Raw genomic sequence first — 23300 nt, 5'->3', positions numbered from 1 at the left:
TGTCACGTTTCCTATATCCTCCGCGGCTCTCGTTGAAGGAAGATGCGTTTCCCTCTCGCCGCCCGCGCAGAGGGTCGGTCTTCTGAGAGGGGACAACTATTAAAGTTGCAGTACCCTTTTGGGAGGGGGCGGGGGTTACCCTACAACGAGCATGCTCAGTCCTCATTAGGCTGGATTTTGGGGTCCTCTCCTTTGGAGCGCTGTGAGGGGTCTCTTAATAATTTAACAATTTTAGTAAACTACAATTTTAGGGATTATTTGGTGGAAGCCATGACTGTTAAAGTGGTATAAGTACGGTTTAAATGTGTAGTGTGGATATAACTGTTTTTTCTCTTCCACACTTTATAAATTCAAGCTTATATGAACGATGGTGATTCTTAATTGGTTTTTGAAATCGGGAATATCCTGATATCAGGGAATATACCTTTAGATTACATTGGATAACAGTATGGAGTATAGCTGGTTTCTTAAAACGCAAGTGCAAAATTGACTGCACCTGCATTCTTATAATGTATAAGCGGTCAGATAAGATGCATTGCTGAGTAAAACTCAAAATCTTGTTCTAGCAATGTCCAACTATTTGAATACCACAAAGAATACAATATTAATTTCCCATAAAGTCACTTGCTCATCATTTAATAGGAAATTGCCTGGATTTGGCCATAAAAACAAAATATAGAAAAAGGATCATTGCTGGTCTATAAGAAAATTTCCAAAATCCCTCTTAGAACAATACGTTTATTAGACCAGCCTAATAAAGAGTTCTGGAGAAGTCAAAAGCTGCACAGTTAATTTGTGGCATTTTGATTGTCCTCATAAAATATAACTAGGTCCCACAATGAGTGAATTGATTCTAGTTATAAAATTATTCAAACTACAAATAAGAGGTTGGTGCATTTTTTGTTTATTTGGGAAGTAAGAATATAAAGAATAAGTATATTTTTAAAATGAATGAAAAACATGAAAATTCATACACTATTGAAGATGGCTTTGTATGTGCACTTCAGGTTTGCTCTCTGTGATTTCACCCTCTACAAGTAGACAAGGACACAGCCTATTCTTTCATTGCCATTACAATGTAAAGACTTGATACCATGCTTTGGATACGTGCCACTATGGTATGGTGTGGGGAGCAAATAGAGCAGGTTCCTTAACCAGAGCACACATGCAAAACTGATCTAAATCATTAATAAGTGGAACTACATATTAAGGACTTTAGTATACTTTGAAAATACCTCTTCCAACGTCTACATTACTGGAAAGAATACAACTGAAATCTATGCATGTATTTCTTACCCCCTCTCTTGGAAACATAATCCAAATGCTAAGGAGAAACATTTTCAGTATTCACCAGCTATATGTCTTTAGATTTGGTCTCAACAACTGAATGCAGAGAGAAATCATAAGAGTTACATTCATACTGATATTCAACACATTTATTAAACATTTTATCATCTGCAGGTTTTTTCTGTATGATGACTTTTGGTGTACTTTGCTAAAGGAGAATATGCTGGATTCAAAGTAGGAATCACTGTTCACTTCTTCCTCTCTAGGGAGATAAAAAAGAAAAACAAATAGTATTAATTAACTGTGAATAAAGTTTCATAACAAACCTTAAAAAAAAATCATTAAATGTTTTTAATAACAAACAACAACAGCAACAATAATAATTTATTTATACCCCACCTATCTGGCTCCCAATAGAATATTAGGCTCCCAATAGAATATTAAAAACACAATAAAACATCAAACATTGAAAACTTCCCAAAGTTGTAAGGATATAATGTATGCCACTGCACCAATGCATCTCTTCACTCCTCAGCAGCAGTGCAGGACTTTTACATTAGTTAGGAGAACATCAGGCCTTTGGACTTAGAAAATCTAACAACCTTTGGTTTTGTCACCATCTTCCTGAGGTTCAGGCTTGAGAATGACCTATTTATTTTTATTTATTATGCCATACCATCCTGTAATGGGGTCTACTCACACAGGCAAGACCCACTAGTCCCATGCTGCTAAACTCATTTTGTCTGCCCTCTCCCTCCCTCCCTCCCTCCCCCCCCCTCTCTCTCTCTCACACACACACACACAACCACACAAATAGAGAATCCATTGTGTGTGTGTATATCCACCGGTAACTAAAAAAGCAGTGGGTGGAACATAAAGAGGGGCTGTATTTCAATAAACTCTAGCGTAGAAGCCATTGAGATGACCAAACCACCAGTGTGTTCGTTCCCTAATGCTGGACTTGCTAAGTCATCTCATCCTGTCAAGTGTTAAGGAAACTTTTGCCACAACAAGTGCACCTGTGGTAAATGATTTCTTTCAATCACCCATTCTCAGTAACGAAAGCCTGTCTATAAAACAAAATTGACAAATTACAATTTAACCGTTGTTGTTGTTTTTAGTGTAAAGACAATCAACTTGCCTTGCCTAGAAATTCTTTTTGTAAAGCTGTAAAGCCTTCCCTGCTACATATTCAATGAATTCTGAACTCTCAGTGTCCAGATCTTGGGGAACCTTGACAGTAAAAGTAGGTGAAGTCAAAATATTCACATCTACGACAGTTTCATTTGGACTGGCAGCTTCACCTCCTTTGACACTTGATGACACCTGAAGGAAAAACCAAGTGACATATGTGAGAATATGGCACCTCAAGGCACACCATCATTTTTTAAACTTCTCAGTTTTAAGGGGAAGAATAATAAAGTAGGTTATTAATCAAATACAATCTAAAATTGTGTTGTTTGATTTGGTCTTGTTTATCATCATCATCATCATCATCATTATGTTGATGATGGGAAATACATTTCTAACTGTTTGATGGTAGCTATTAGGGATGCAGAGGCCCAGAAAAAAGATAGCAATTTGGGGCATAGTTTCAACGATATTTGATAATACATTGTCCACATTTCAGTTATTTCTTTTCTTTATTTCATTTGCCATATTCATGGAGCTACCCAACAACATATGTTCTCGGGGGGGGGGGGAGGGCTTGCAAAAATGAAAGAGTAAAATAAAGTATACAATGCAATGCATTATATGTTATTATTAAGCAGTGTATAAATACCCTTATTACCATAATTAAAATGCATCAATATAAACAGTAGAATGCAGCGTTAAACAATTTTTAGCAGCTGAAATTTGTCTGTTCCAAGAGCCCAATTAAGGTACAGATTCTCCAAATTGGTACTGAAGCAGCCAGGAGTCCTGGAGAGAGAAATATGAATTTCCAGAGACTACAGCAGTTGCACCTCCTGAACCCTCCAGCATATGTTGGTTCTGCACTGAGCTCCCAGATGGGCACAACCAGAAGCAATACCTCCTAGACCCCTGGTCTTGGTGATGCCAATTCCTCATCCATGGATTACAAAACAAACTTCTCAACAACTGTTTGTTTTGTTTTTCCTTCTTAAGTCACTCAGGGGTACTATGTAAATTGTATGCAATATAGCATAATTTATCTTTCCATTATAATTTTCAGTGCAAGCGAGAGCTTGGTTTTTTTTTTTTTTAGAAACACCTTTTGGAAAATTACTGGAGGCACTGTATGATTTGTACCCTATGTGCCTGAAGGATTATAACATTCCCTTTGCCCTGAGCTATGTTTTTGTTATATTGATCTAAAGAAGATGCCTGTCAGAAGCTAGCAGAACTCTCTTCTTGAAAAGTAATTTACAGAAATTCAAACCAGTTTGTGCCATTTCATTGCTGTCAGATGGTGATACAGGTCAGTTAACCATCATCACACTAAAAGGATTTAGAGTAGGCTAGTGTCTAAGCTCTGGAGTTTCAGATCATCAAGGGATTATCAAGTATACTTAAAATCTACCTCCGCAAGAGCTTAGTATTTTAAAGAACAAAAATAACACACACACATTTTCCCTAGGCAGTACTGAAGCAATAAATATCAGTGAAACAGAACAGAGAGATCATTGTGCAGTGGCATTTTAATGGGTGGCATTTACCTTTACTATATTGAAAATGTTTTCTGGTCCAATAGTCATGTTGGAAAGTTCGGACACCCAGCCAAATCTTTCTTTCATTTTATTCAACAGGTAGGCTGTGTCTTCTGTGTGACGTTTGACCATCTGGAGAATCTGCTGGTATTGCTCACCAGAGATGTTCACCAGCTTAGAGGCATCATCATACTTTGTATGTAGTTCAGGAACATCGGGGCAAACTATAGGAATCAAACAAAACGTAGAAAACTTCCTTAAGAAATTTAAGAAACATTCTTAAAAATTCATATATTTTTAAAAAGTGTAATTGCTTATCAATCTATAGAAGTACCTATTCTCAGAATTGTTATAAAAAGTCTTAAGTGGCAGAACAGTGTCTATACAGCTGGATTCTGTTGTGGGCTTATCAGTATGTAGTTTTGGACATGTATGTAGTTGATATTAACCCTGGTTTTACTATAGCAAGTAAAAACACCTACTACAATATATTTTGTCCTTAGGAAAGTTTTACTGAATCATTTGACTCAGTTTTTGTGGCTTCTCAAAACCATTTCATCAGCAATTAAATCTAAATAGTTATGACTATTTTGCAAAACAGAAATTGACAGTAGTATCGTTGGTGATGAACAGGGCCGTTATTTACCTCGCATAAAATGATCCTGACATTTTTGGCATCTCTCATGAAATTGAGGGCATCCCGATGAATTCTGACGCAGCTTATTGCACGGAGTTCTCTCATGGTCGGCCATGTTCTTAGAGAACATTCCACTTCCATCAGAATCTAGAGTAAACATGCATAGGATGTTAACAATACATATGGTACACTCCATTAACAATAACACAGATCTAATTAAGTAAAATATGATATTGAGTGGTTTAAACATCAAAGTAGACATGAAACAACCAGCTTAAAATCAGCAGACATATTTATGAGGCTGAGAGTGGCAGTCTGATGATGTTTGCATAGGGAACTGTCAGTAACCTAAAATTAGGTGGATGGGAAATCAAGTTTGTTCATCCCCTGACCGTAATAGAAATCAATCCAGTGAATACAATTGCTGCTTTTTGGATAGCCAGTGTGGTGTAGTGGTTAGAGCAGGGGTCAGCAACCTTTTTCAGCTGTGGGCCGGTCCACTGTCCCTCAGACCTTGTGGGGGGCTGGACTATATTTTTTGGGGGGAGGGAAGTATGAACGAATACCTATGCCCCACAAATAACCCAGAGATACATTTAAATAAAAGCACATATTCTACTAATGTAAAAACACACTGATTCCCGGACCGTCTGCGGGCCGGATTAAGAAGGCAATTGGGCCAGATCCGGCCCCCAGGCCTTAGTTTGCCTACCTATGGGTTAGAGTGTTGGACTAAGACCTGGGAGACCAGGATCCAAACCCCACTTGGCCATGAATATCACTGTATGATCTTGGGCCTGTCACTAACTTGAAGCCTAATCTACCTCATACAGCAGCTGTTGGGATTAAATAATGAGGGAGAGAATGATATACACCACCTTGAGACCCTTGGCGAAAAGGTGGGATGTAAATGCAATAAATAACAACAACAACAACATTATAAAATATATTACAATGGCATTGCAGTGATTTACACCAACCTGAGTCGATATGCTCCTAAAAATGCAAAAAACTACAGTAAAGGTTCAATGCTACTGATATTAAAATGCGAGTTTTACAACTTGCCTTTAAGTTGTTCTGCCATGTCTCTTGCAGTCTCTCGGTATTCTTCAAATACCTCAGTAATCACTTCACCAACGCCTTCCAGGACAGTTTTGCTGAAGTCAAAGACTAGTTGGAGGAAGCCTGGTGCCTCCCAGTCTTTAGGGGGAATGGGGTTTCTTACAGTTACCTCAGAAAAAGCTGGCAAAAAGTAGGGCTCCATCAAGTCTGGATCAGACATGAAATACATTTGGAAAGACTGGTCAAATTCTTTTTGCATCCGTTTGAAAAAAACAAAGCTTTTTTCAAAGATTGTGCCCACGTCAGATAACAGCTGGTTGAACAAGTGTTCCATGTGTGCCAGCTGGGCATCCTCTTCTCCAGGTTTTTTCTTAAACTGGAGATCTTGCTCTTGAAGCTCATAAACAGGAAGTGATAATGGAGTCAATTTCTTGAAAAAATCTTCAACCTGCGTGTGGAGAGAAAATAGTTCCTGTCAGCAAATTGTCCAATTTTCATCCTTTGGTAATTGGTGCAAAGGAATGTTTCGAAAGCACACGCATGGAAACACCCCAAACTTTTTGAAATGCAAATTTTCCATATTAACTGAATTATGCTGAGACGCCATACTCTAATATGTCATGGCAGCTGTATTCATTTAACCTTAAAATGAAATGCACAAAAGCAAGTATTATCTTTCAAATTAACCAAGGACCAGAAAATCAAGCGTCTTACTTGGACAATGAGTATCATTATTGAAAATTCTGATCCAACTTAGGGTAGGTGGCAGTCCGTGGGATATACAGTGCTATCCTATGTTTATTTGGAAGCAAGTCCCACTGTGCCCAACCAATTTTACTCTCCTTTTGTTTAGGATTACGGGATGAAGGAGCTGTTTCGGCACGGTCAAACCCTCCGGTCAATACTTTGCAACAAGGTAACTCAGATTCTACACCAAGAAAAGCTGTGTGGCTCCTATAATTTATGAACCCAGGCAAAGTTTGCATGCATCTTGATTATATTTTAATCTGCTTTTGCTTATCAAAACAAAGAGCAAAGGGTTATGTGATGCACTAAAGCTCCACCTCTGACTTTTGAAGATGCTGAATAAAATAAAAATAAAGCTGGAGAAAGCTGCGATTTCAACTCTACTCCTTTTTTCTCTGTGGGTTCTCAAGATGATGGCATGCACACTTTTAGCAGAATACATACTATATACAGTTATGCTGCTTCCCCTCACATGCCTCTTACCTTACTTGTAAATGTGGAGAAGCCATGGCGGCAGGTGGTATAAAATCTCATGCAGTTACTTTCTAGACAAGATTGGCACTCGTCCCATAAATTCTTCAGAGACCCCTGGCATATTTGCTCTTCGTCTTCCAGTCTTTCTTTGACTTCATTCATAAGTCTTAGAGCTTCCTAATTAAGGAATTGGTTATAACTTATGGATCACAAAGTTACTTAATTCAGAATACACGTCAGCGTTTTGAAAACTGGCCTTAGTTATACATTATTTCTACAGAATTGCTGTGTCCCATGCTGAAACACTAATCCTCTTTAGGGCACAATAAATGTTTGTGCTTAATAATCCTCAAGTTAAGATTTCTGCATTTCCGTGTTCAAGGATAGTGCCAGTCATATTTTTTCCCGGCTTCAGTCAACAACTAGATCATGGGGAAGGGCCATAGCTCAGTGGTAGAACATCTGCCTTGCATGCAGAAGGTATCAGGTCCAAAGGGTGGAAGAGCCTCCTTCCTGAAACCCTGGAGAGCCTTTGCCAGTCAGCGTCCACAATACTGAGAAAGATGAACCATTGGTTTGACTGTGGATAAGGCAGCTCCCTTTGTGCCTTCCTAACAAGCATATACCGTATTTTTCCGTCTATAAGACACCCCCCATGTATAAGACACCCCCTGTTTTCGGGGACTCAGATTTAAGAAAATGAGGGAAGACACTATCCGTGTATAAGATGCGTCCTAATTTTTTACATTATTTTTGAGGGGGGAAACCTAGTCTTATACACAGAAAAATAGGGTAAATCAGGTGGGATCTTGCAACACAATGACCTGTGGGGAGGCACTGCAAAAGCAAGGCTATTTCCCCTCCTTTTATCCTCCCTACATTAACCCCACTACCACCACCACCATGCCATATGAGCACGTGAAACTGCCATATGAGTCAGCTCACTAGTTCATTTAACTCAGAGTTATCTGCAACCCTGATTGGCAACAGGTCTTCAGGCAGGAATCTTTCCCAGTTCTACTTGCAGATCCTGAGGAATGGACATGGAACATGAAAAGCATGTGTTCTACCACTGGTTGACAGCTCTTCTCGATAGAGCTGGCACCAGGGGCAAATCACAACCTCAGCTGCTCCTTTGAGCAGTGATACTATAGGAACAGCTGTCCAGCCCCTCCTGGATTTGATAGCAGAAGGGTATAGCTGACAGTAGAGACTTGTTTGTGTCTCAGAAGATGAACATGGTAAGGCACATTAACTCCCTGAGTCCAAGGCATTTGTTGTTCTTGTTGTTAGTCTTCCTGAAGACTCTGAAATCTCCTTCCCTCCATTTCCATGGTCCTGCTAGGGGAGCACCTTAGCATGTTTGTGTTCCAATTCTAGAGAGTGATTACTTCTTAACCACAGCTGTACGAACAGTTTCAGGTAAGCAAACCTCAGCTTCATACCATATGGCACTCATCTGTTGTTTTTATTCCAAAATAGATACTAGGGACTCCTGGCAATTTATTATCGTTTGGAGAGGATTTCCTAGAAAACATGCATGCTTCCTTTTAAAGGGATTAATGCACAAGGAATTTTGAACAATATTGTTTTTAATAACAAAGTGCTGCATTTATTCAACATTCCTAACCACCCTAATAAACAAGCACTGACTTACAATGGTTTGGGCACATGAAAAACATTTCTCTCACGTGCAGCAAAATATGTAGTTATCATATAGCTCAAATGTTTATTTCTTTGAGCAACTTATTCTATGTGGAGGTTGTCCAAGGTAACGTTCTGAAAACTAGAGTGCTGCATTCCTTTAAAGGCCCATGTTTTGTGACTCGGAGTGCTTATTCTCCAAGCTTCAATTATCTGATTTAGAAAGATTGCCATTTTATCACATCTCCATTTAAGTAACAAAACAGCATTCAAAAAAGGGTCATACCCTTTGTCCCAGCATTGAAAACAGTTATGTCATACATTTGAGTCACTCCAGGTCTAAAAACTGTGATGACTAAATTCACCTCTTTTTCTTCACTGCTCTTCTTTAAAGTTTTCATCAGATCAGTGTGCTTCACTTCATTTCTTTCCATCATAATTTTCATCTGTTTAATGCCAATCAGTGCATTCTTTACCTCTTCATCTACATATTTCTCTCCAACTTCAGATAAAACTGAGGGGAAACACCATATTATTATTAGTAATAATTTTAATGAACAATCCCTTAAATTTTGGCCTAGGTGCTGAATTACAATTAACACATGCTACTTAGAAAAATAATAATATTACTGGGTCTTTCTGCTTCTGTCCTCAATGTATATACAAACAGATAATCTGGACTAGAATCTCCTGTTAATCATATGCAGTTTATGCTTTTCAGCAATCATATGTTTCAACTTACTGAACCTTAATTTTCAAATAAAGTTACAGAATGCTCATCATATAAACTATATTTCATACAAGTGTCAACACATTTTGTCAAAATAATGTAGGCATCTTGGCATTATTCCCAATGGCAAAAAGCCAACGGATTTCATGAGCAATTCAGCCAGGCCATCTTGTTACTGTATAGAATTACTGTACTGTTAGTTACTGAACAGACTATGTTAATATCACTGCAGATTCTCTTGTTGATTTTTTAAAATGACTTGGTCCTTTTCAAATAAGGCTTTGCAATAAAAATAGCCCCAGAAACCATCAGATTGATAACTGAGGTAACTAATTCCATACAGAAGGCTTACGACCAACCAAGAGTTTTACTGATTTCCCATTAATTTAGGCTCTAGGCAATTCACACTGACAGGAAAGCCAAGTCCTATTGAACTCAGTGGAGTTTACCTCTGAGTCGATATGCACAGAATAGTATTATTGCCCTATTTATTTGATCTAGAAGTGATACTAATCATCTTATAATCCATATACAGAAGACTATATCTTGGTGGTCCATGTCAATTAGTGTAGAATGGTTAACATGTTGTGGTGTTATATTTGCAATTACCAGCATGGACTAGAATGCTCACATTTATTACAGCAGGACAGTAAAATGGGGTTAAGCAATAGCTAATCTGTTTACAGTGATCTTGAGAATGTCTCCCTAGCAAAGAGGTAGGAAGTTCCCAGGTTCAAATGAGGCTTCTTTATTCACTTGTCTATTCAGAAATATAGTGGCCAGCACAGAGGTTTAACATATACATACCTTTCAGGTTTTCCACAAAATTTATGTCTCCCTCCACAGTAGGTGCACACTGATGTCCCCTCAGACATAATAAGTACGTTATTAAGAACAGTGCAGGCTTCATGTTTTCTGCATTAGGAATGAGTACAATACAATAGGTTAATGAGTTGGTTTTCAGATACATCTCAGACAGCTAGGAAGATTACCGGTTTTTTTGCTCTATAAGACTCACTTTTTCCCTCCTAAAAAGTAAGGGGAAATGTGTGTGCGTCTTAGGGAGCGAATGCAGGCTGCGCAGCTATCCCAGAAGCCAAAACAGCAAGAGGGATTGCTGCTTTCACTGCACAGCGATCCCTCTTGCTGTTCTGGCTTCTGGGATTCAGAATATTTTTTTCTTGTTTTCCTCCTCCAAAACCTAGGTGCGTCTTGTAGTCTGGTGAGTCTTATAGAGCGAAAAATACGGTGATTTAGTAATATTGTGCATTTAGTATTTTCTTACTGTGATGATAATATATATTTCCCCCCAGCATTTTGTAAAAAAAAAAAAATTCTTCAAAGAATGGCCCAGTTTTAAGACTGCTTCTGCCAGTAGTAAAATGCTTTAGTATGTAACAATATCTTATAACAGTGGAAACACACAGTGCAACAACATTGTGGCAATGTTTCAAATGATGCTAAGCCTGACATTTTGTATCAAAGTGTCTCCTCTTCTCCCCCCCTCCCAATAATATATATTAACTTTTAATGAAAACCTTTTCCATTCTTTCGCTGCTTCAGGAAGTATAAAAATTAAAACCAAAAGGGTTCCCATTTTGCTAAGCAGAGATGATTTTGCAAATAATATACATGTTAAAATGGGATTCATTAACTCTCCTGAAAATAACTAGCTTTTCCACGGTCTAAAGCTGTTTTCGGTGTTATTTAAAATAATGCAGAACATGTAACATGTGTGGGGTATCAGTATCAATGAAAATGTATCCAGTGTAATCAACTTCCTATTGAAGTTAATGACTAAAACACATATATTTTTTCTCCCACCTTCTCCACTATATGCTCTGGAGTTTAATAAAACACCTTTCAGTCCCATTCATTCCAGGTCAGGAAATTTATGCACATGCTTAATTTCCCCACTGATATCAAGGGTGAATTTAAACTGATTGACTTTGGCTGAATCATGCCTGCCCAAGTCATAATGTTTCCTTTTACATTTTGTAAAATATTTCACTTTTTGCAATATATTATTAATATATACCACACAATTCTTGTTTTACCAAGGGAAAAAAAAAAAGTTTTGTATTAGTTTCTTCTAGGTAATTGTACCTAGGTTTTTATTTATTTATTTTTTAGAAGGTGTAGTGATATCAAACAAATAGTAATAAAATCAGTTACAATTCAGACCTACAAATGCAGGTCATAGATTTTATATTTGTAGGCCCAGCAATAGCAGGTGGCCAGCACATTTTATGGGGGGGAAAGATGCTGTTTAGTAATAGAACCAACAAGATGTGATATTTACCACAAATTCTGAAGCGTCTTCTTGCAAACCTCTTTCAAGCTTCAGGGAAGACCAAGGCAGGATGCTGTTCTAATTTCCATGAGTGTCACAGATTTTGCCATGTACTACTTATCTAATGACAAGGTACTTAATCCTATTAATGGGACATGTTGTGATTAGACTCCAGGATTTTCCTCTCCAGCCTGCCTGTGCTTACATCCAAAAATAAACACTAGAGGGAGCATAAGACACAACGGTGGGAAAGTGGATTTACTGTTTTCTTGGGTAGAGCAAGCTAGATGTAATTGTCAGTGGCTTCCTGCCTCTTAAAGCCAGAGATAAAAGCCAAAATATTGCAACAGCCCTTCTTTTTAGGCCTTTTGAAATGTATAATTCATTTATTTTTAACCTGGCCTGTTTCTTATAACTCTGGAACAATTTAATGGTGTGCTTTATTTGTTGTTCTGTTTTCGGACAGCCCGACAGTACAAGATTTTTGCCAGGGGTCTAACTATTCACTTTAGATAAACTCAAGGCCTTGTGGGCATACCCAGGGGAATGTCTGCCTTTGACCAAGTCTTTGAATTTGGACCTTTATTACAAAATTATCCCAAATATGTTTTATCAGCCTGTTCATTTCCATGGGAGCTTACTTGCTTGTTTATTTTATCTTTATTAAAAATATTTATTTTTAATTTAAAATAAATCAAAAACACACTTGCTTAGGCTACATTCACCTCATACATTTTAAGTACATAACTTCCCCCAAACAGTACCCCTCACAGAGCTACAATCCCCAGCATCCTTAACAAACTACAGTTCCCAGGATTCTTTGGAGGAAGCCATGTTCTTTAAATGTACGAGGTGGATACAACTTATGAGTGATTATAAGGGCCAGCTTCAAGCAACACCAAAATGAGGCAAGCCAGCAATGCAGGTGGGTGGGCATCAATAACAGTCTCAAGGACCTGTCTACCCACTGAGCAAGCCAGATTAATGACTCAAACCAGGTCTTGATTGGAGTACAATATAGAAAACATGGGGATGCAGCTGTCTGTAAATGATGACATCTGAATTCCTCATAATAACTGAGTGAAAGAGGGCCAAGCTACATGCGATGTTGATCAAGTCTTTTGCCCTTAACCTGGTTTCCCCCCAAGAAATGGTGTGGGGGGGGCAGGGGAGACTCTGGTCAGTGTTTTGGAGTGGGTGTCGGGGAGCTTTAAATTTTTAAAAGTTAAAGGACCCCTGGCAGTTAAGTCCAGTCGTGAACGACTCTGGGGTTGCGGTGCTCATCTCGCTTTAAAGGCTGAGGGAGCCGGCGTTTGTCCGCTCCGCAGACATTTTTTCCAGCATGACTAAGCTGCTTCTGGCACAACGGAACACCGAAACCAGAGCAGCGCACGGAAACGCCATTTATCTTCCTGCCGGAGTGGTACCTATTTATCTACTTGCACTTTGGCATGCTAGGTTGGCAGGAGCTGGGACCGAGCAACAGGAGCTCACCCCATTGCGGGGATTCGACCCGCCAGCCTCCTGATCCGCAAGCCCGAGAGGCTCAATGGTTTAGACCACAGCGCCACCTGCATCTTTAAATCTTAGACCTATGTAATTTGCATTGCAAAAAAAAGAGCTCCCACAGAAGCAAATGGGAACTTTTCCTCATGCAAATTGCAGAAAAGTGAGGGCCTCATACAAATCAGCGGCAGTAGGGGGCAAAGGCTGGAGTCCTCCTCCTCACCTATTTTAGAGTCCCGATCCAGATCACACTCACACACTATTTCTGAAAGAGATATTGTGCCCTTAGCATTACATGAAGTTTGGCTGCCATTCCAGGGGAAATGAGTAGTGTGGAAGCAACCCAGCTACATCCAGGAAGCAGGAATAATCTTGCATCATAAACTAGCAGTGTTATGACAGTGAGCAAGCACAGAATAAGGAAAGCATCTGTTATAAAATATTTGCTATGATAAAATGTGAATTACTGAGAATAAATGATCTGTTAGAAAATGTGTGGATTCCAACTATTAAGGGGGAAAGAAATGCATTATTTTACTCTAAGCCACCCAGGTTGTGACACAGCATTCCAGCCCCAAGTAATAGGACATGGAATTCACAAAGGTCTGCAAATTCCTTTGGCTTTCGTTGTGGATGTTAACATAGTAAAAAGTGTGTGTGGTGTGCGTGGGGGGGGGGGGGAGAGGGGCGAGCCACTTACTCATGAAGTGTGTGAAAATGCCTTGTGGGAATTAACAAATAGTAAATACCCTTTTAGGAGACAAAGATGTTTGAAAGCTTTTTAAAGGGTATTGGAAACATTCAAGAACCTTAAGTCCCTAAAGTGAGAATATGTGTTGCAATTTTTTTTAAAAAAAATCTCATTCAATATTCTTAAAACTTACAAAACTGTCTCAAGAAATTTGGTTTGGCATGCACCCTATAATAATAAAATTCCTACTAATGTCTTATACCATTTCTATTGTTATTGTTTGTTTTGCCCAGAGTTGCCCAAAAGTAAATTAAATTAACATGAAGAAAATTCTTTTGTGTGTGTGTCATCGTCTGATCCAGTGATAATGTTCTACATGCAGAAGTAGGTTCCCAAAAACAGATGTGCTCTACAGACCATACAAAAGGCTACTGCAGGAAGCGAGCAAGCAAACAAACAAACAAACAAACAACTACCTCCAATACCCTACCTCCACACACATGCAGCCAAACAAATTCTGGGCAGTATTATTGCTGCAAGGATTCCTGCTTGTGCAACTGGATTTTCCCTCCATCTCCTGCCCCTGTGTGTGCCTTGTACGCTCTCCAAATCTCCTTAAGAGGGTTGGGACAAATTTGATTGGGGGTACAGAGGAGAAGGAAGGGAGAATATTAATTGTACAAGCAGAAATCTTTACACCAAGAGAACATTCATTTAGCAGTACATTGGCTTTCACCCTGTGAGTGCTATAAATTCCAAGAACTTTATCTATTTCAAATAGTACCTGTGCCACATAGCATTTCTCATAAGGCTGCGACAGAAAGTGCCCCCTCTCACTGCAGCAATAAGTCTGCTCAGTCAGATACCACCCCAGATCCCTTGTCTTGGGCTAAGTTTGTAATATTGTCATGTTTCCAAAAGTCTAAAGGGGGGGGGGAATTCCCCTATGACTGATGCTTAAAAGTATCACTTCTTCAAAATATTTTGTATGACCACACTCTACTCATAGCTGCAGCTGAACAGAAGTGGCTTCAGGAAGCAGTTACAGTTCTGCCTGAAACTGATAGTTTTTTATTTATTCTTACCCCCCTCCCCCAATCTACATTTACTGATTTCTGCCTGGAACAGAATTCTACTAAATGGGGAGGGAAGATATTATTTTTGCTGATTCCCTCTGTCCCGCTCCTAAATCTGTTCCATAAAGTTGGGGATCCTCTAGCGCAGCAATGGAGTTGGCCAGCAGGAGAAGGAGAAATCAGCAAAAATTGCCTCCTCCTGTTCAGAGGAGCCTCACCTGGATCTGATTTGGCTAATGGAAGGAGCCCTTCTCAACATAGAACAGCAAATCTGGATCCAACCCTTTGTAAGTTATAATAATTATAAGCAGTATAAAGTTAATTCCAGTTTTAACTGTACGAAGTAAAAGTTGCTGCAATTTAGAATGATGACTTGAAGAGAAGAAGAAGAAGAAGAAGAAGAAGAAGAAGAGGAGGAGGAGGAGGAGGAGGAGGAGGAGGAGGAGGAGTTTGGATTTGATATCCCGCCTTTCACTCCCTTTAAGGAGTCTCAAAGCGGCTAACATTCTCCTTTCCCTTCCTCCCCCACAACAAACACTCTGTGAGGTGAGTGAGGCTGAGAGACTTCAGAGGAGTGTGACTAGCCCAAGGTCACCCAGCAGCTGCATGTGGAGGAGTGGAGACGCGAACCCGGTTCCCCAGATTACGAGACTACCGCTCTTAACCACTACACCACACTGGAAAAGAGTGTCTTTTCTTTAAAATTATCTTATTAATGTGTGTTTTTACAGCTAGGGATTTGACTGCTTTGCTGCCCATTTATTGCTGGCATGTAATTTCATAATGTTTTGAAGTTCTTACATATAAACACTGGTTGTGGTGGGAAAAGATGGAACTCATCATTGAAGCATACATAGATGGAAGGAGAATTGCTGGGAAGATAGGTAAGGACTACTATTGTGGAGAATCAACAGAGAGAAAGTTAGAAAGATGAGCTCGCATATATTCCGGGAAAGAAATATTCAGTGGAAGGCTAATGCATGCCACTGCTGTAAGTAGTAGCAGCCATAGTGAGTGGAGCCATATACCTGAAAGAGCAGAGAAGGAACCTGTGGCTTTCCACATGGCGTAGGACTCCCAACGCCCCTAAACTATCCCTTAACTGAAGTGTACAGGTGCTACTGATAACCTTTTTAAGAAAATATGCTGAGTTGGCATTGTACTGCATTCTTCCCACCTCTGTTGCTACCAGCAGCCACCATTTTTTGCTTACCAGTCAAGCCTTGACTCCGCATTATCAATAATCTTCTGCGTTCAGCATTTAGAAAATGGCCGCTGTATAGAAACAAGCATGGTAGTGCCAACCTCCAAGCTTAAAGCTTTTGAATTCTGAGGTTGCTGGCAATGACGCATAGCTCAGGGCAATGTTTAGAGGGAGCTAACCAACTATTAATCCTGTCATAATATCCCCATTACTAGGCTTGCCCAATGTCATGTTAAGATTCAAAACAGATTGCGTTTGAGGGATGTCTTGCCTGCCCCCATATGTTTCTTATAAAGGACAATTAGAAGGATATTAGGGGGAAAGGGGATGGCATGACTCTAAATCTCACTTTCACTGGCTAGGATTCATTTTCCCATTGTAATTTGCCACTTTGCTTTGAGTCACGCTGCCCTCAAAAGCAATGAAGCATGATCCAATATATATCGTTTTACATATCAACTTAAAGAGGAGTTATTATATCATTTCCATAGACCCTTTTAACGTATGAACCGATTTATAAGATGCCTCTCATATATCCGCACAAAGTTCCCATGAAGTAAGTCACTGTTGTCGCCATTGTTCAGGGACAGAGTTGTGCTCTTGTATTCTTATGAGCTGGTTTCCTAGAAATGTTTTGGGTGTGGTGGATCATGCCTTCTCCAGCTCTTATTAAGGCCATGGCATTCAACTCTGGGAAGTGTTGGTCCAAGCTGGAAACACATTTAGACAGAGCTGGATTCAAGAAGTTTGGTGCTCTAGCTCAGGAGTGGTGACCACCCAGCCTGAGGGTCTGATTCATCCCCTGTCCATGGCAAGTGATTTTCTGTAGATCCACAAACCTCCCAAACATTTTTCTAAAGTTTGCAAACTGCTTTGGGGCTCTGCAATGGAATGGAGATCTTCAGGGCTGTGGTGTAAGAATCACATTGTTTTTCTTTCTTGGGTTTACAGTGCAGAATGGGAGTCTTTGCTGCCGTGACCACCGGAGCATGATTGTATCAGTTCCATGGCTGCTTCCATGTTGCTGAGTGCCATCTGAGCACTCAGTAGTCTTTGTATGAACACATCTGCAGAGCTAAGAATTTTTCAAGAGAGACCTCCCGGGTGCCCTTCCTGGTCAGGGCAGAAGCCTTTAGTACTTCTCAGAGCACTGAGCACTTTCCAACAGAGCTCATTTCAGCTCAGGGCCCAAATCAGTGGTGATTTGGGCAAATTGCCTCCTGTGATCACTGTGAATCGCAGAGCTGCAGAGGAGCAGAGAGGGATGTGTTTCAGTGCCTACTGAAAACCTTTCCTCACAGTACATGCAGAGTGTTTTGATGCACACCAGAACAGCTGTATCGCAGTCCATATCTGTGTAGGTTGCATTAACATTATTGTGTAACTTTTAACACAGTTTCACTGATGCATTCTGTGTTGTGGTCTTGGTGAGATACTTGAGAATGGAGAAACAGCGCCTGTCTGTTGGTATCCGTGTTTATGCCTGTGTGTGTGGCCCCATGTACTTCAGCACACAACCCCCAGGGACTTTGCCACAAGGTGTTAGGCCCCCCCAAAAGCTTAGCCACCCTTAGGGGGCAAGATCTTCCTATTGATCCTGGAGCGCCTCTCCATCTGTTGTTTCTCCTTCACAGACACCTGCTTCTCACACATTCCTGCAACAACTCTTTGCTTCCTGAGACTGCTGGTCCTTAGGGACTGGCAGTCTACTCTTCACCTACCATCCTTCACAGCTTGCCTTGCATGCCACTGACCCTCAGCTATCTATTCTGCCACCACATTTGCTACCATATGCATTGGGCTTTCCTTTTTATTGTGGAGCTTGACAAACATGTATAATCCAGAGCTGAGAGGCGATTGAACAGCTATTATGTGCAAGTTCCCAGTAGTGATGTATGGAAATGAGAGATGGACCATAAAGAAAGCTGATCGCTGAAGAATAAATGCTTTTGAATTATGGTGCTGGAGGAGACTCTTGAGAGTCCCACCATGGACTGCAAGAAGATCAAACCTATCCATTCTTAAGGAAATCAGCCCTGAGTACTCACTGGAAGGACAGATCGTGAAGCTGAGGCTCCAATACTTTGGCCACCTCATGAGAAGAGAAGACTCCCTGGAAAAGACCCTGATGTTGGGAAAGATTGAGGGCACAAGGAGAAGGGAACGACAGAGGACGAGATGGTTGGATAGTGTTCTCGAAGCTACCAGCATGAGTTTGACCAAACTGCGGGAGACAGTGGAAGACAGGAATGCCTGGCGTGCTCTGGTCCATGGGGTCACAAGGAGTTGGACATGACTAAACGACTAAACAACAACAACATGTGCAAGTCCATGCATTTCATTGCCAGAATGTGGGCCCTGCACAAAGTTGCCCTAGACAGCAGGCAAGCCTAGTAGATGGATCTGCTTTGCTGGGATCTAAAACCAGGAGCTGACTCTTGTGACTGGACAACAAATTCAATTAGTTCACAGACTTGAGATAGCTGTTTGCAATTAAAATTGGTTTAGAATTTTTAAAACTGTTAAACCACAAGATGACAATGGCGGGAAGCTACACATGAAGAAATGTTTCTGAACAAAGTAGGGAATGGTTCTCTGTTGTCTTCTCAGTGCCTACTGAAAACCTTCCTCTTCCAACAAGGCTTTTAAGTAGAGATATTTCCCAGTCTGCATCTGTATTGGAATTGCTTTTGGATGGTTTTGGATGTAATTAATTTGTTTGCTGATCTGGGTTCCTTTCAGAGGAAGGGTGGCATATAAATGTCATAAATAATAGGGAAACCTCAAAGTTGACTCTGTTTCTGCTTCCAAAACTGCATAGCTGTGCTTTTCACACAGAGATTCCTTGCTCCCTTCCCCTGGCTAAATGGAAGAAAGAATATAGATCTTCTCTACCCTTTATCACCTCTGCCTTCTTGCGCCATGTTAGTTCTCATGGCAACATATCACCTTGAATTTACCTAACAACAGTTTACCTTAACCAAGTCAGGGTCTGGAGTTAGTAAATCACAAATAGTTAAGAATGCAATCATTAGCTGAAACCTAATTAGAATAGGACCTTTATAAACAAGCAAGCAAAGCCCAGGCAAGAGTTGAATTTAATGATGACTATCACTTCTTCAAAGAAAATAAACATTTGAGGCACAAGGAATTAGGATTATTTTGCTTTGAAGAAGATTCCCGTGTCTTGTTCCACATAATCCCATGATGGATTTCTCATGATAGGTGACTTAAATCCTGTGCCAGTAAAGGTGGTAGAGGAGGAGGAGGAGGAGAGTAATAGTTATAATTTGACATCATGATAAGAAAATGGAACTCCTAGAAAACCCACTGAATCAAACTGGACCTCACCAACTACATTCATCAGCAGGCAAATCTGACCATCTAAAGGAAAAATAGCCTGGAGACCAAGAAGTTGTACAACTTAACACTTGCACACTTTCTCTCTCTCTCTCTCTCTCTCTCTCTCTCTCTCTCCTCATTCTCTTTTTATATTTTCATAACCTGCCAATTGCCTTTATCTGCCATTTCTCTGCCCTCCCCATTCAACTGGAAGAAAGTAATCTACTCAGTAGGTTATCTTATTAAAAAGCTGAAGGAAATTCCCAATTATCAGCAGACTACCATCTAAACAACAACATTTATATGTAACATTAGCTGCCATGTATTAACTTGGATAATAAACAAGCAGCCCAATAACAAAACAACAGATGAGCGACAGCTATTACATCCAGATCAAATCCATGAGCGACAGAGTTGCCAAGAGTCACACATAAAACTATTTTTTTAACGCAAACAAGCAGAGTTAATGGGCACGCTCCTCAAAGCTCCCACAGCACTCAGTGTCATTGTGTGAACCTGGGCTTAAGATTTGTTTTCCCCAAGCAAACCACAAATGGTAAGCCCAGAACAAATTTTGATTACTACTATACTGATTTGTTTGGAAAGAAAGAAGCCACGCACCCAGGTTCATTCAGATGACGCCAACAAGCTAGACTGGCTTGTTTCATCCAGCACAGTGTGGCGGCAGCAAGAGGAACTTTTCAGGAGTATGTCCTCCAGCATGCTGCTTGCTCACATTAAACCATTGTATGACTGAAACTAAGGTTTAATGTGATATGTGCTGGGTCAGTGAAAAGTTAAAAAAAGAGAAGAATCCCACAGTGCAATTTCAAAAATTACTAGGTGACTGCAGAACTTTGAGGGCTCAACCCCAGAACCATTTTTTAAATACCTGGGCTCATTTCTGGAATATCTTAAGTTATAAGAAAGAGACATGCCTCCACATGTTTGCTGTTAGAAACTGACCACTGCATATCTGATATTTCAATTACAGTACCCAGGAGCATGCAAACCCCATTGATTTCAGTGTGGTTTATGAGATTTTGATGCAATATAAAGGATGTGTTTCATATCCTTTATATAATCCACCACTGCTCTCTTTGCCTGTTAACATTTCACACATTCAAGGATACAGCAGTAATCTAAAGCAACTTGTGCTGTGGCATATCCACACTGATGAACTGCATATGATCTAGATTTTAAATGTTGACAATTTAGATTCCTTCTCTTCAACTGTTTAATGTATATGATTCCAACTGATGCATTTGCCTCCACAAAGAAACAAAACAATGAAACATTATACCCTTTCAATTATAAACTTTAAGATGCCCATGAGTGTGCATACTATAGTTTATTCTCAAACTGATATTCTGTAACTAAAAAGAGAGACAATGAAAGATGTCAAATGTTTTTATTATAGTTCAAGTACAGCTTTGTATTCAGTGACATCAGAACTGCGTTAAAGCAGAAAGTACCTTGGAACAGTCACATTTTTTGAAATCTTGTTCATTCATACAAGGTATCTTCACAAATTATATGATGTATTCATATCATATATCCTAAACATTGCAACAAGAAACAAAACACAAGGGTGGGTGGGTGCGCACACCCCAGTTGTGTCTCTTGGTGCATATCTCACTTTACTGAGTACCTGCCATTTACCTGCTTGTTGCTGCAGTCTCGCCTGTCACTGATCTGGGCGATCATTTTGAGGAGGGCAGGATTGTTATCAATGAAAGATGTCAAATGTTTTTATTATAGATAAAAACTGTTTCATGAAGCTTTCACCTTATTAAACCCAATTGTGGATGCTGTTCTGCATTATAAAATCCCGTCTTCAATAAGAAAATCACAACGTGGTTTTAATTGTCTCATAAATTGCTACTGCCTTATTTATTTGTCCAAAAACTAAGAAAGATGAGGTAGTGGAAAATGCAGAATTAAGAATATCAGTCTAAAGCATCTATCAAGAAGGAGGCAATGGCAAACAAAAAGACCAAAACATAGTAAATAGATATATTTACTTGTACAATGGTTCAAATATCTTATAACCACCAACATTTCCATCTCTGTTTAATGCCTAAAATGACATTCCGAACTTAGAATTCCATGCAGATTTCTACAGGTCAAAGACTATTGAAAGATATTTGCTTCATAGCATTCCAGCTGGTCATTTCGTATATGCTCACTTCCTGTGCCTCTTTTATCTGCCTCTATTTATTTATGTCATTATCTGTCAACAAACAAATGTACAAATCAGTTCTGTTTTGCTTCTAGTTCTACAGTATGACCATTGAGACTTTAATCAATTTCTCGGAAATTACATATGATTTTTTAAGGAAGGCATACCAGATGTTATCAACCCCATGCATTGAAACCTTCAGGGTTTTGGTGTAACTAGACGTTTTCTTCCCCGTGCCTGTCAAAAAGAGTTTTAAACAACATTTTTCAATACTGAGCTTTATGCCTGTTTTTAGAAGGCAGCAGAGTTGAAAGATGGTATCAAAGCAAGTAGGTTAAGCTTGACTAATCAGTCTTACCTAGTTCTATTAATAGTGATAGCAGAAACATTATTCCATTATTTTGTAGACTCTAGAGGAAAACTTTTAAGGCAAAGTATAAGCTCTTCCCATATAGAAAAAGTGCAACATGCTAATCCTGAACATTCATACTGTGGCTTCATGCATACAGAATTAATAAAATGCAAACACACGTAAGTGTGCTTAAAATAGGGCTTCCATCAGGCAAGCATTCCTCAAGTGCTACTAAAAGTAAATCAGGTACCTCGATTGACTTGAACGTGTTCCTTTTTCTTTTGTTATTTTAACCATTAAGGGCAGTGAAGTCACCCATTGGAAAGCATATCTTAAAAATGCAAGCATTGTCTATTAGAGTAAATGATGCCATCTCCTTGAATATACATGAAATCAAGCTTGTAAATAGCCAGTGGCTTGGTCATCTGTGACAAATAAGAATTGCTTCTAACTAGACATATCGTGGGACGTGGGTGGTGCTGTGGGTTAAACCACAGAGCCTAGGACTTGCCAATCAGAAGGTCGGCGGTTCGAATCCCCGTGACAGGGTGAGCTCCTCTTGCTCGGTCCCTGCTCCTGCCCACCTAGCAGTTTGAAAGCACGTCAAAGTGCAAGTAGATAAATAGGTACTGCTCCAGCGGGAAGATAAATGGTGTTCCCGTGTGCTGCTCTGGTTCACCAGAAGCGGCTTAGTCATGCTGGCCACATGACCCAGAAGCTGTATGCCTCCCTCCCAATAAAGCGAGATGAGCGCCGCAACCCCAGAGTCGGCCACGACTGGACCTAATGGTCAGGGGTCCCTTTACCTTTACCTTTAGAATACCTGGAGATGAGTTGGTTCATTATTTGCTTTAAAGCTTTAAGTCCTAAATGACTAACGGCACAATTCTATGTCTGTCTACTTAGAAGTAAGTCCCATTGGCTTCGATGAGACTTATTCCCTGCTACTTGTTTAGAGGACTGCAACCTAATATAGCATTAGGTGTGTAGGCAAGCAGTCTAGTAACTTTTGTGCGCTTGTTTACAAGGCAGTTCTATTTCCCAGACTTTAACTGATGAAACTATGGAGGAAAGTTTGGTTCAACTACAGCTTTGTATTCAGTGACATCAGAACTGTGTTAAAGCAGAAGGTACCTTGGAACAGTCACATTTTTTGAAATCTTGTTCATTCATACAAGGTATCTTCACAAATTATATGATGTATTCATATCATATATTCTAAACATTGCAACAAGAAACAAAACACAAGGGTGGGTGGGTGCACCCACCCCAGTGGTGTCTCTTGGTGCATATCTCACTTTAGTGAGTACCTGCCATTTACCTGCTTGTCGCTGCAGTCCCACCTGTCACTGATCTGGGCAATCATTTTGAGGAGGGCAGGATTGTTCAGCTTCAGACTTC

The 23300-nt window shown here is 39.9% G+C and overlaps 1 protein-coding gene across 1 annotated transcript; it reads right to left on the bottom strand.

Moving 5' to 3' along the window:
• Positions 1 to 1040: 1040 nt before the first annotated feature.
• CLUL1 (clusterin like 1) lies at positions 1041 to 23300 on the bottom strand. Its single transcript, XM_083518747.1, has 10 exons — positions 23243 to 23300; positions 21715 to 21784; positions 10061 to 10168; positions 8889 to 9037; positions 6889 to 7056; positions 5662 to 6106; positions 4606 to 4743; positions 3969 to 4183; positions 2425 to 2613; positions 1041 to 1545 (listed from the first exon to the last, which is right to left on the bottom strand). Exons 2-9 carry the CDS (start codon positions 21731 to 21733, stop codon positions 2434 to 2436), a joined length of 1422 nt encoding a protein of 473 aa, XP_083374873.1. The 5' UTR covers positions 21734 to 21784; positions 23243 to 23300; the 3' UTR covers positions 1041 to 1545; positions 2425 to 2433.

The sequence above is a fragment of the Podarcis liolepis genome (assembly GCF_965112155.1).
Source record: "Podarcis liolepis genome assembly, chromosome: 8".
In the NCBI taxonomy this organism is placed as follows: Eukaryota; Metazoa; Chordata; class Lepidosauria; order Squamata; family Lacertidae; genus Podarcis; species Podarcis liolepis.
Note: the sequence above shows the minus strand (reverse complement) of the source record. Positions and strands in the feature narration are given on the sequence as shown.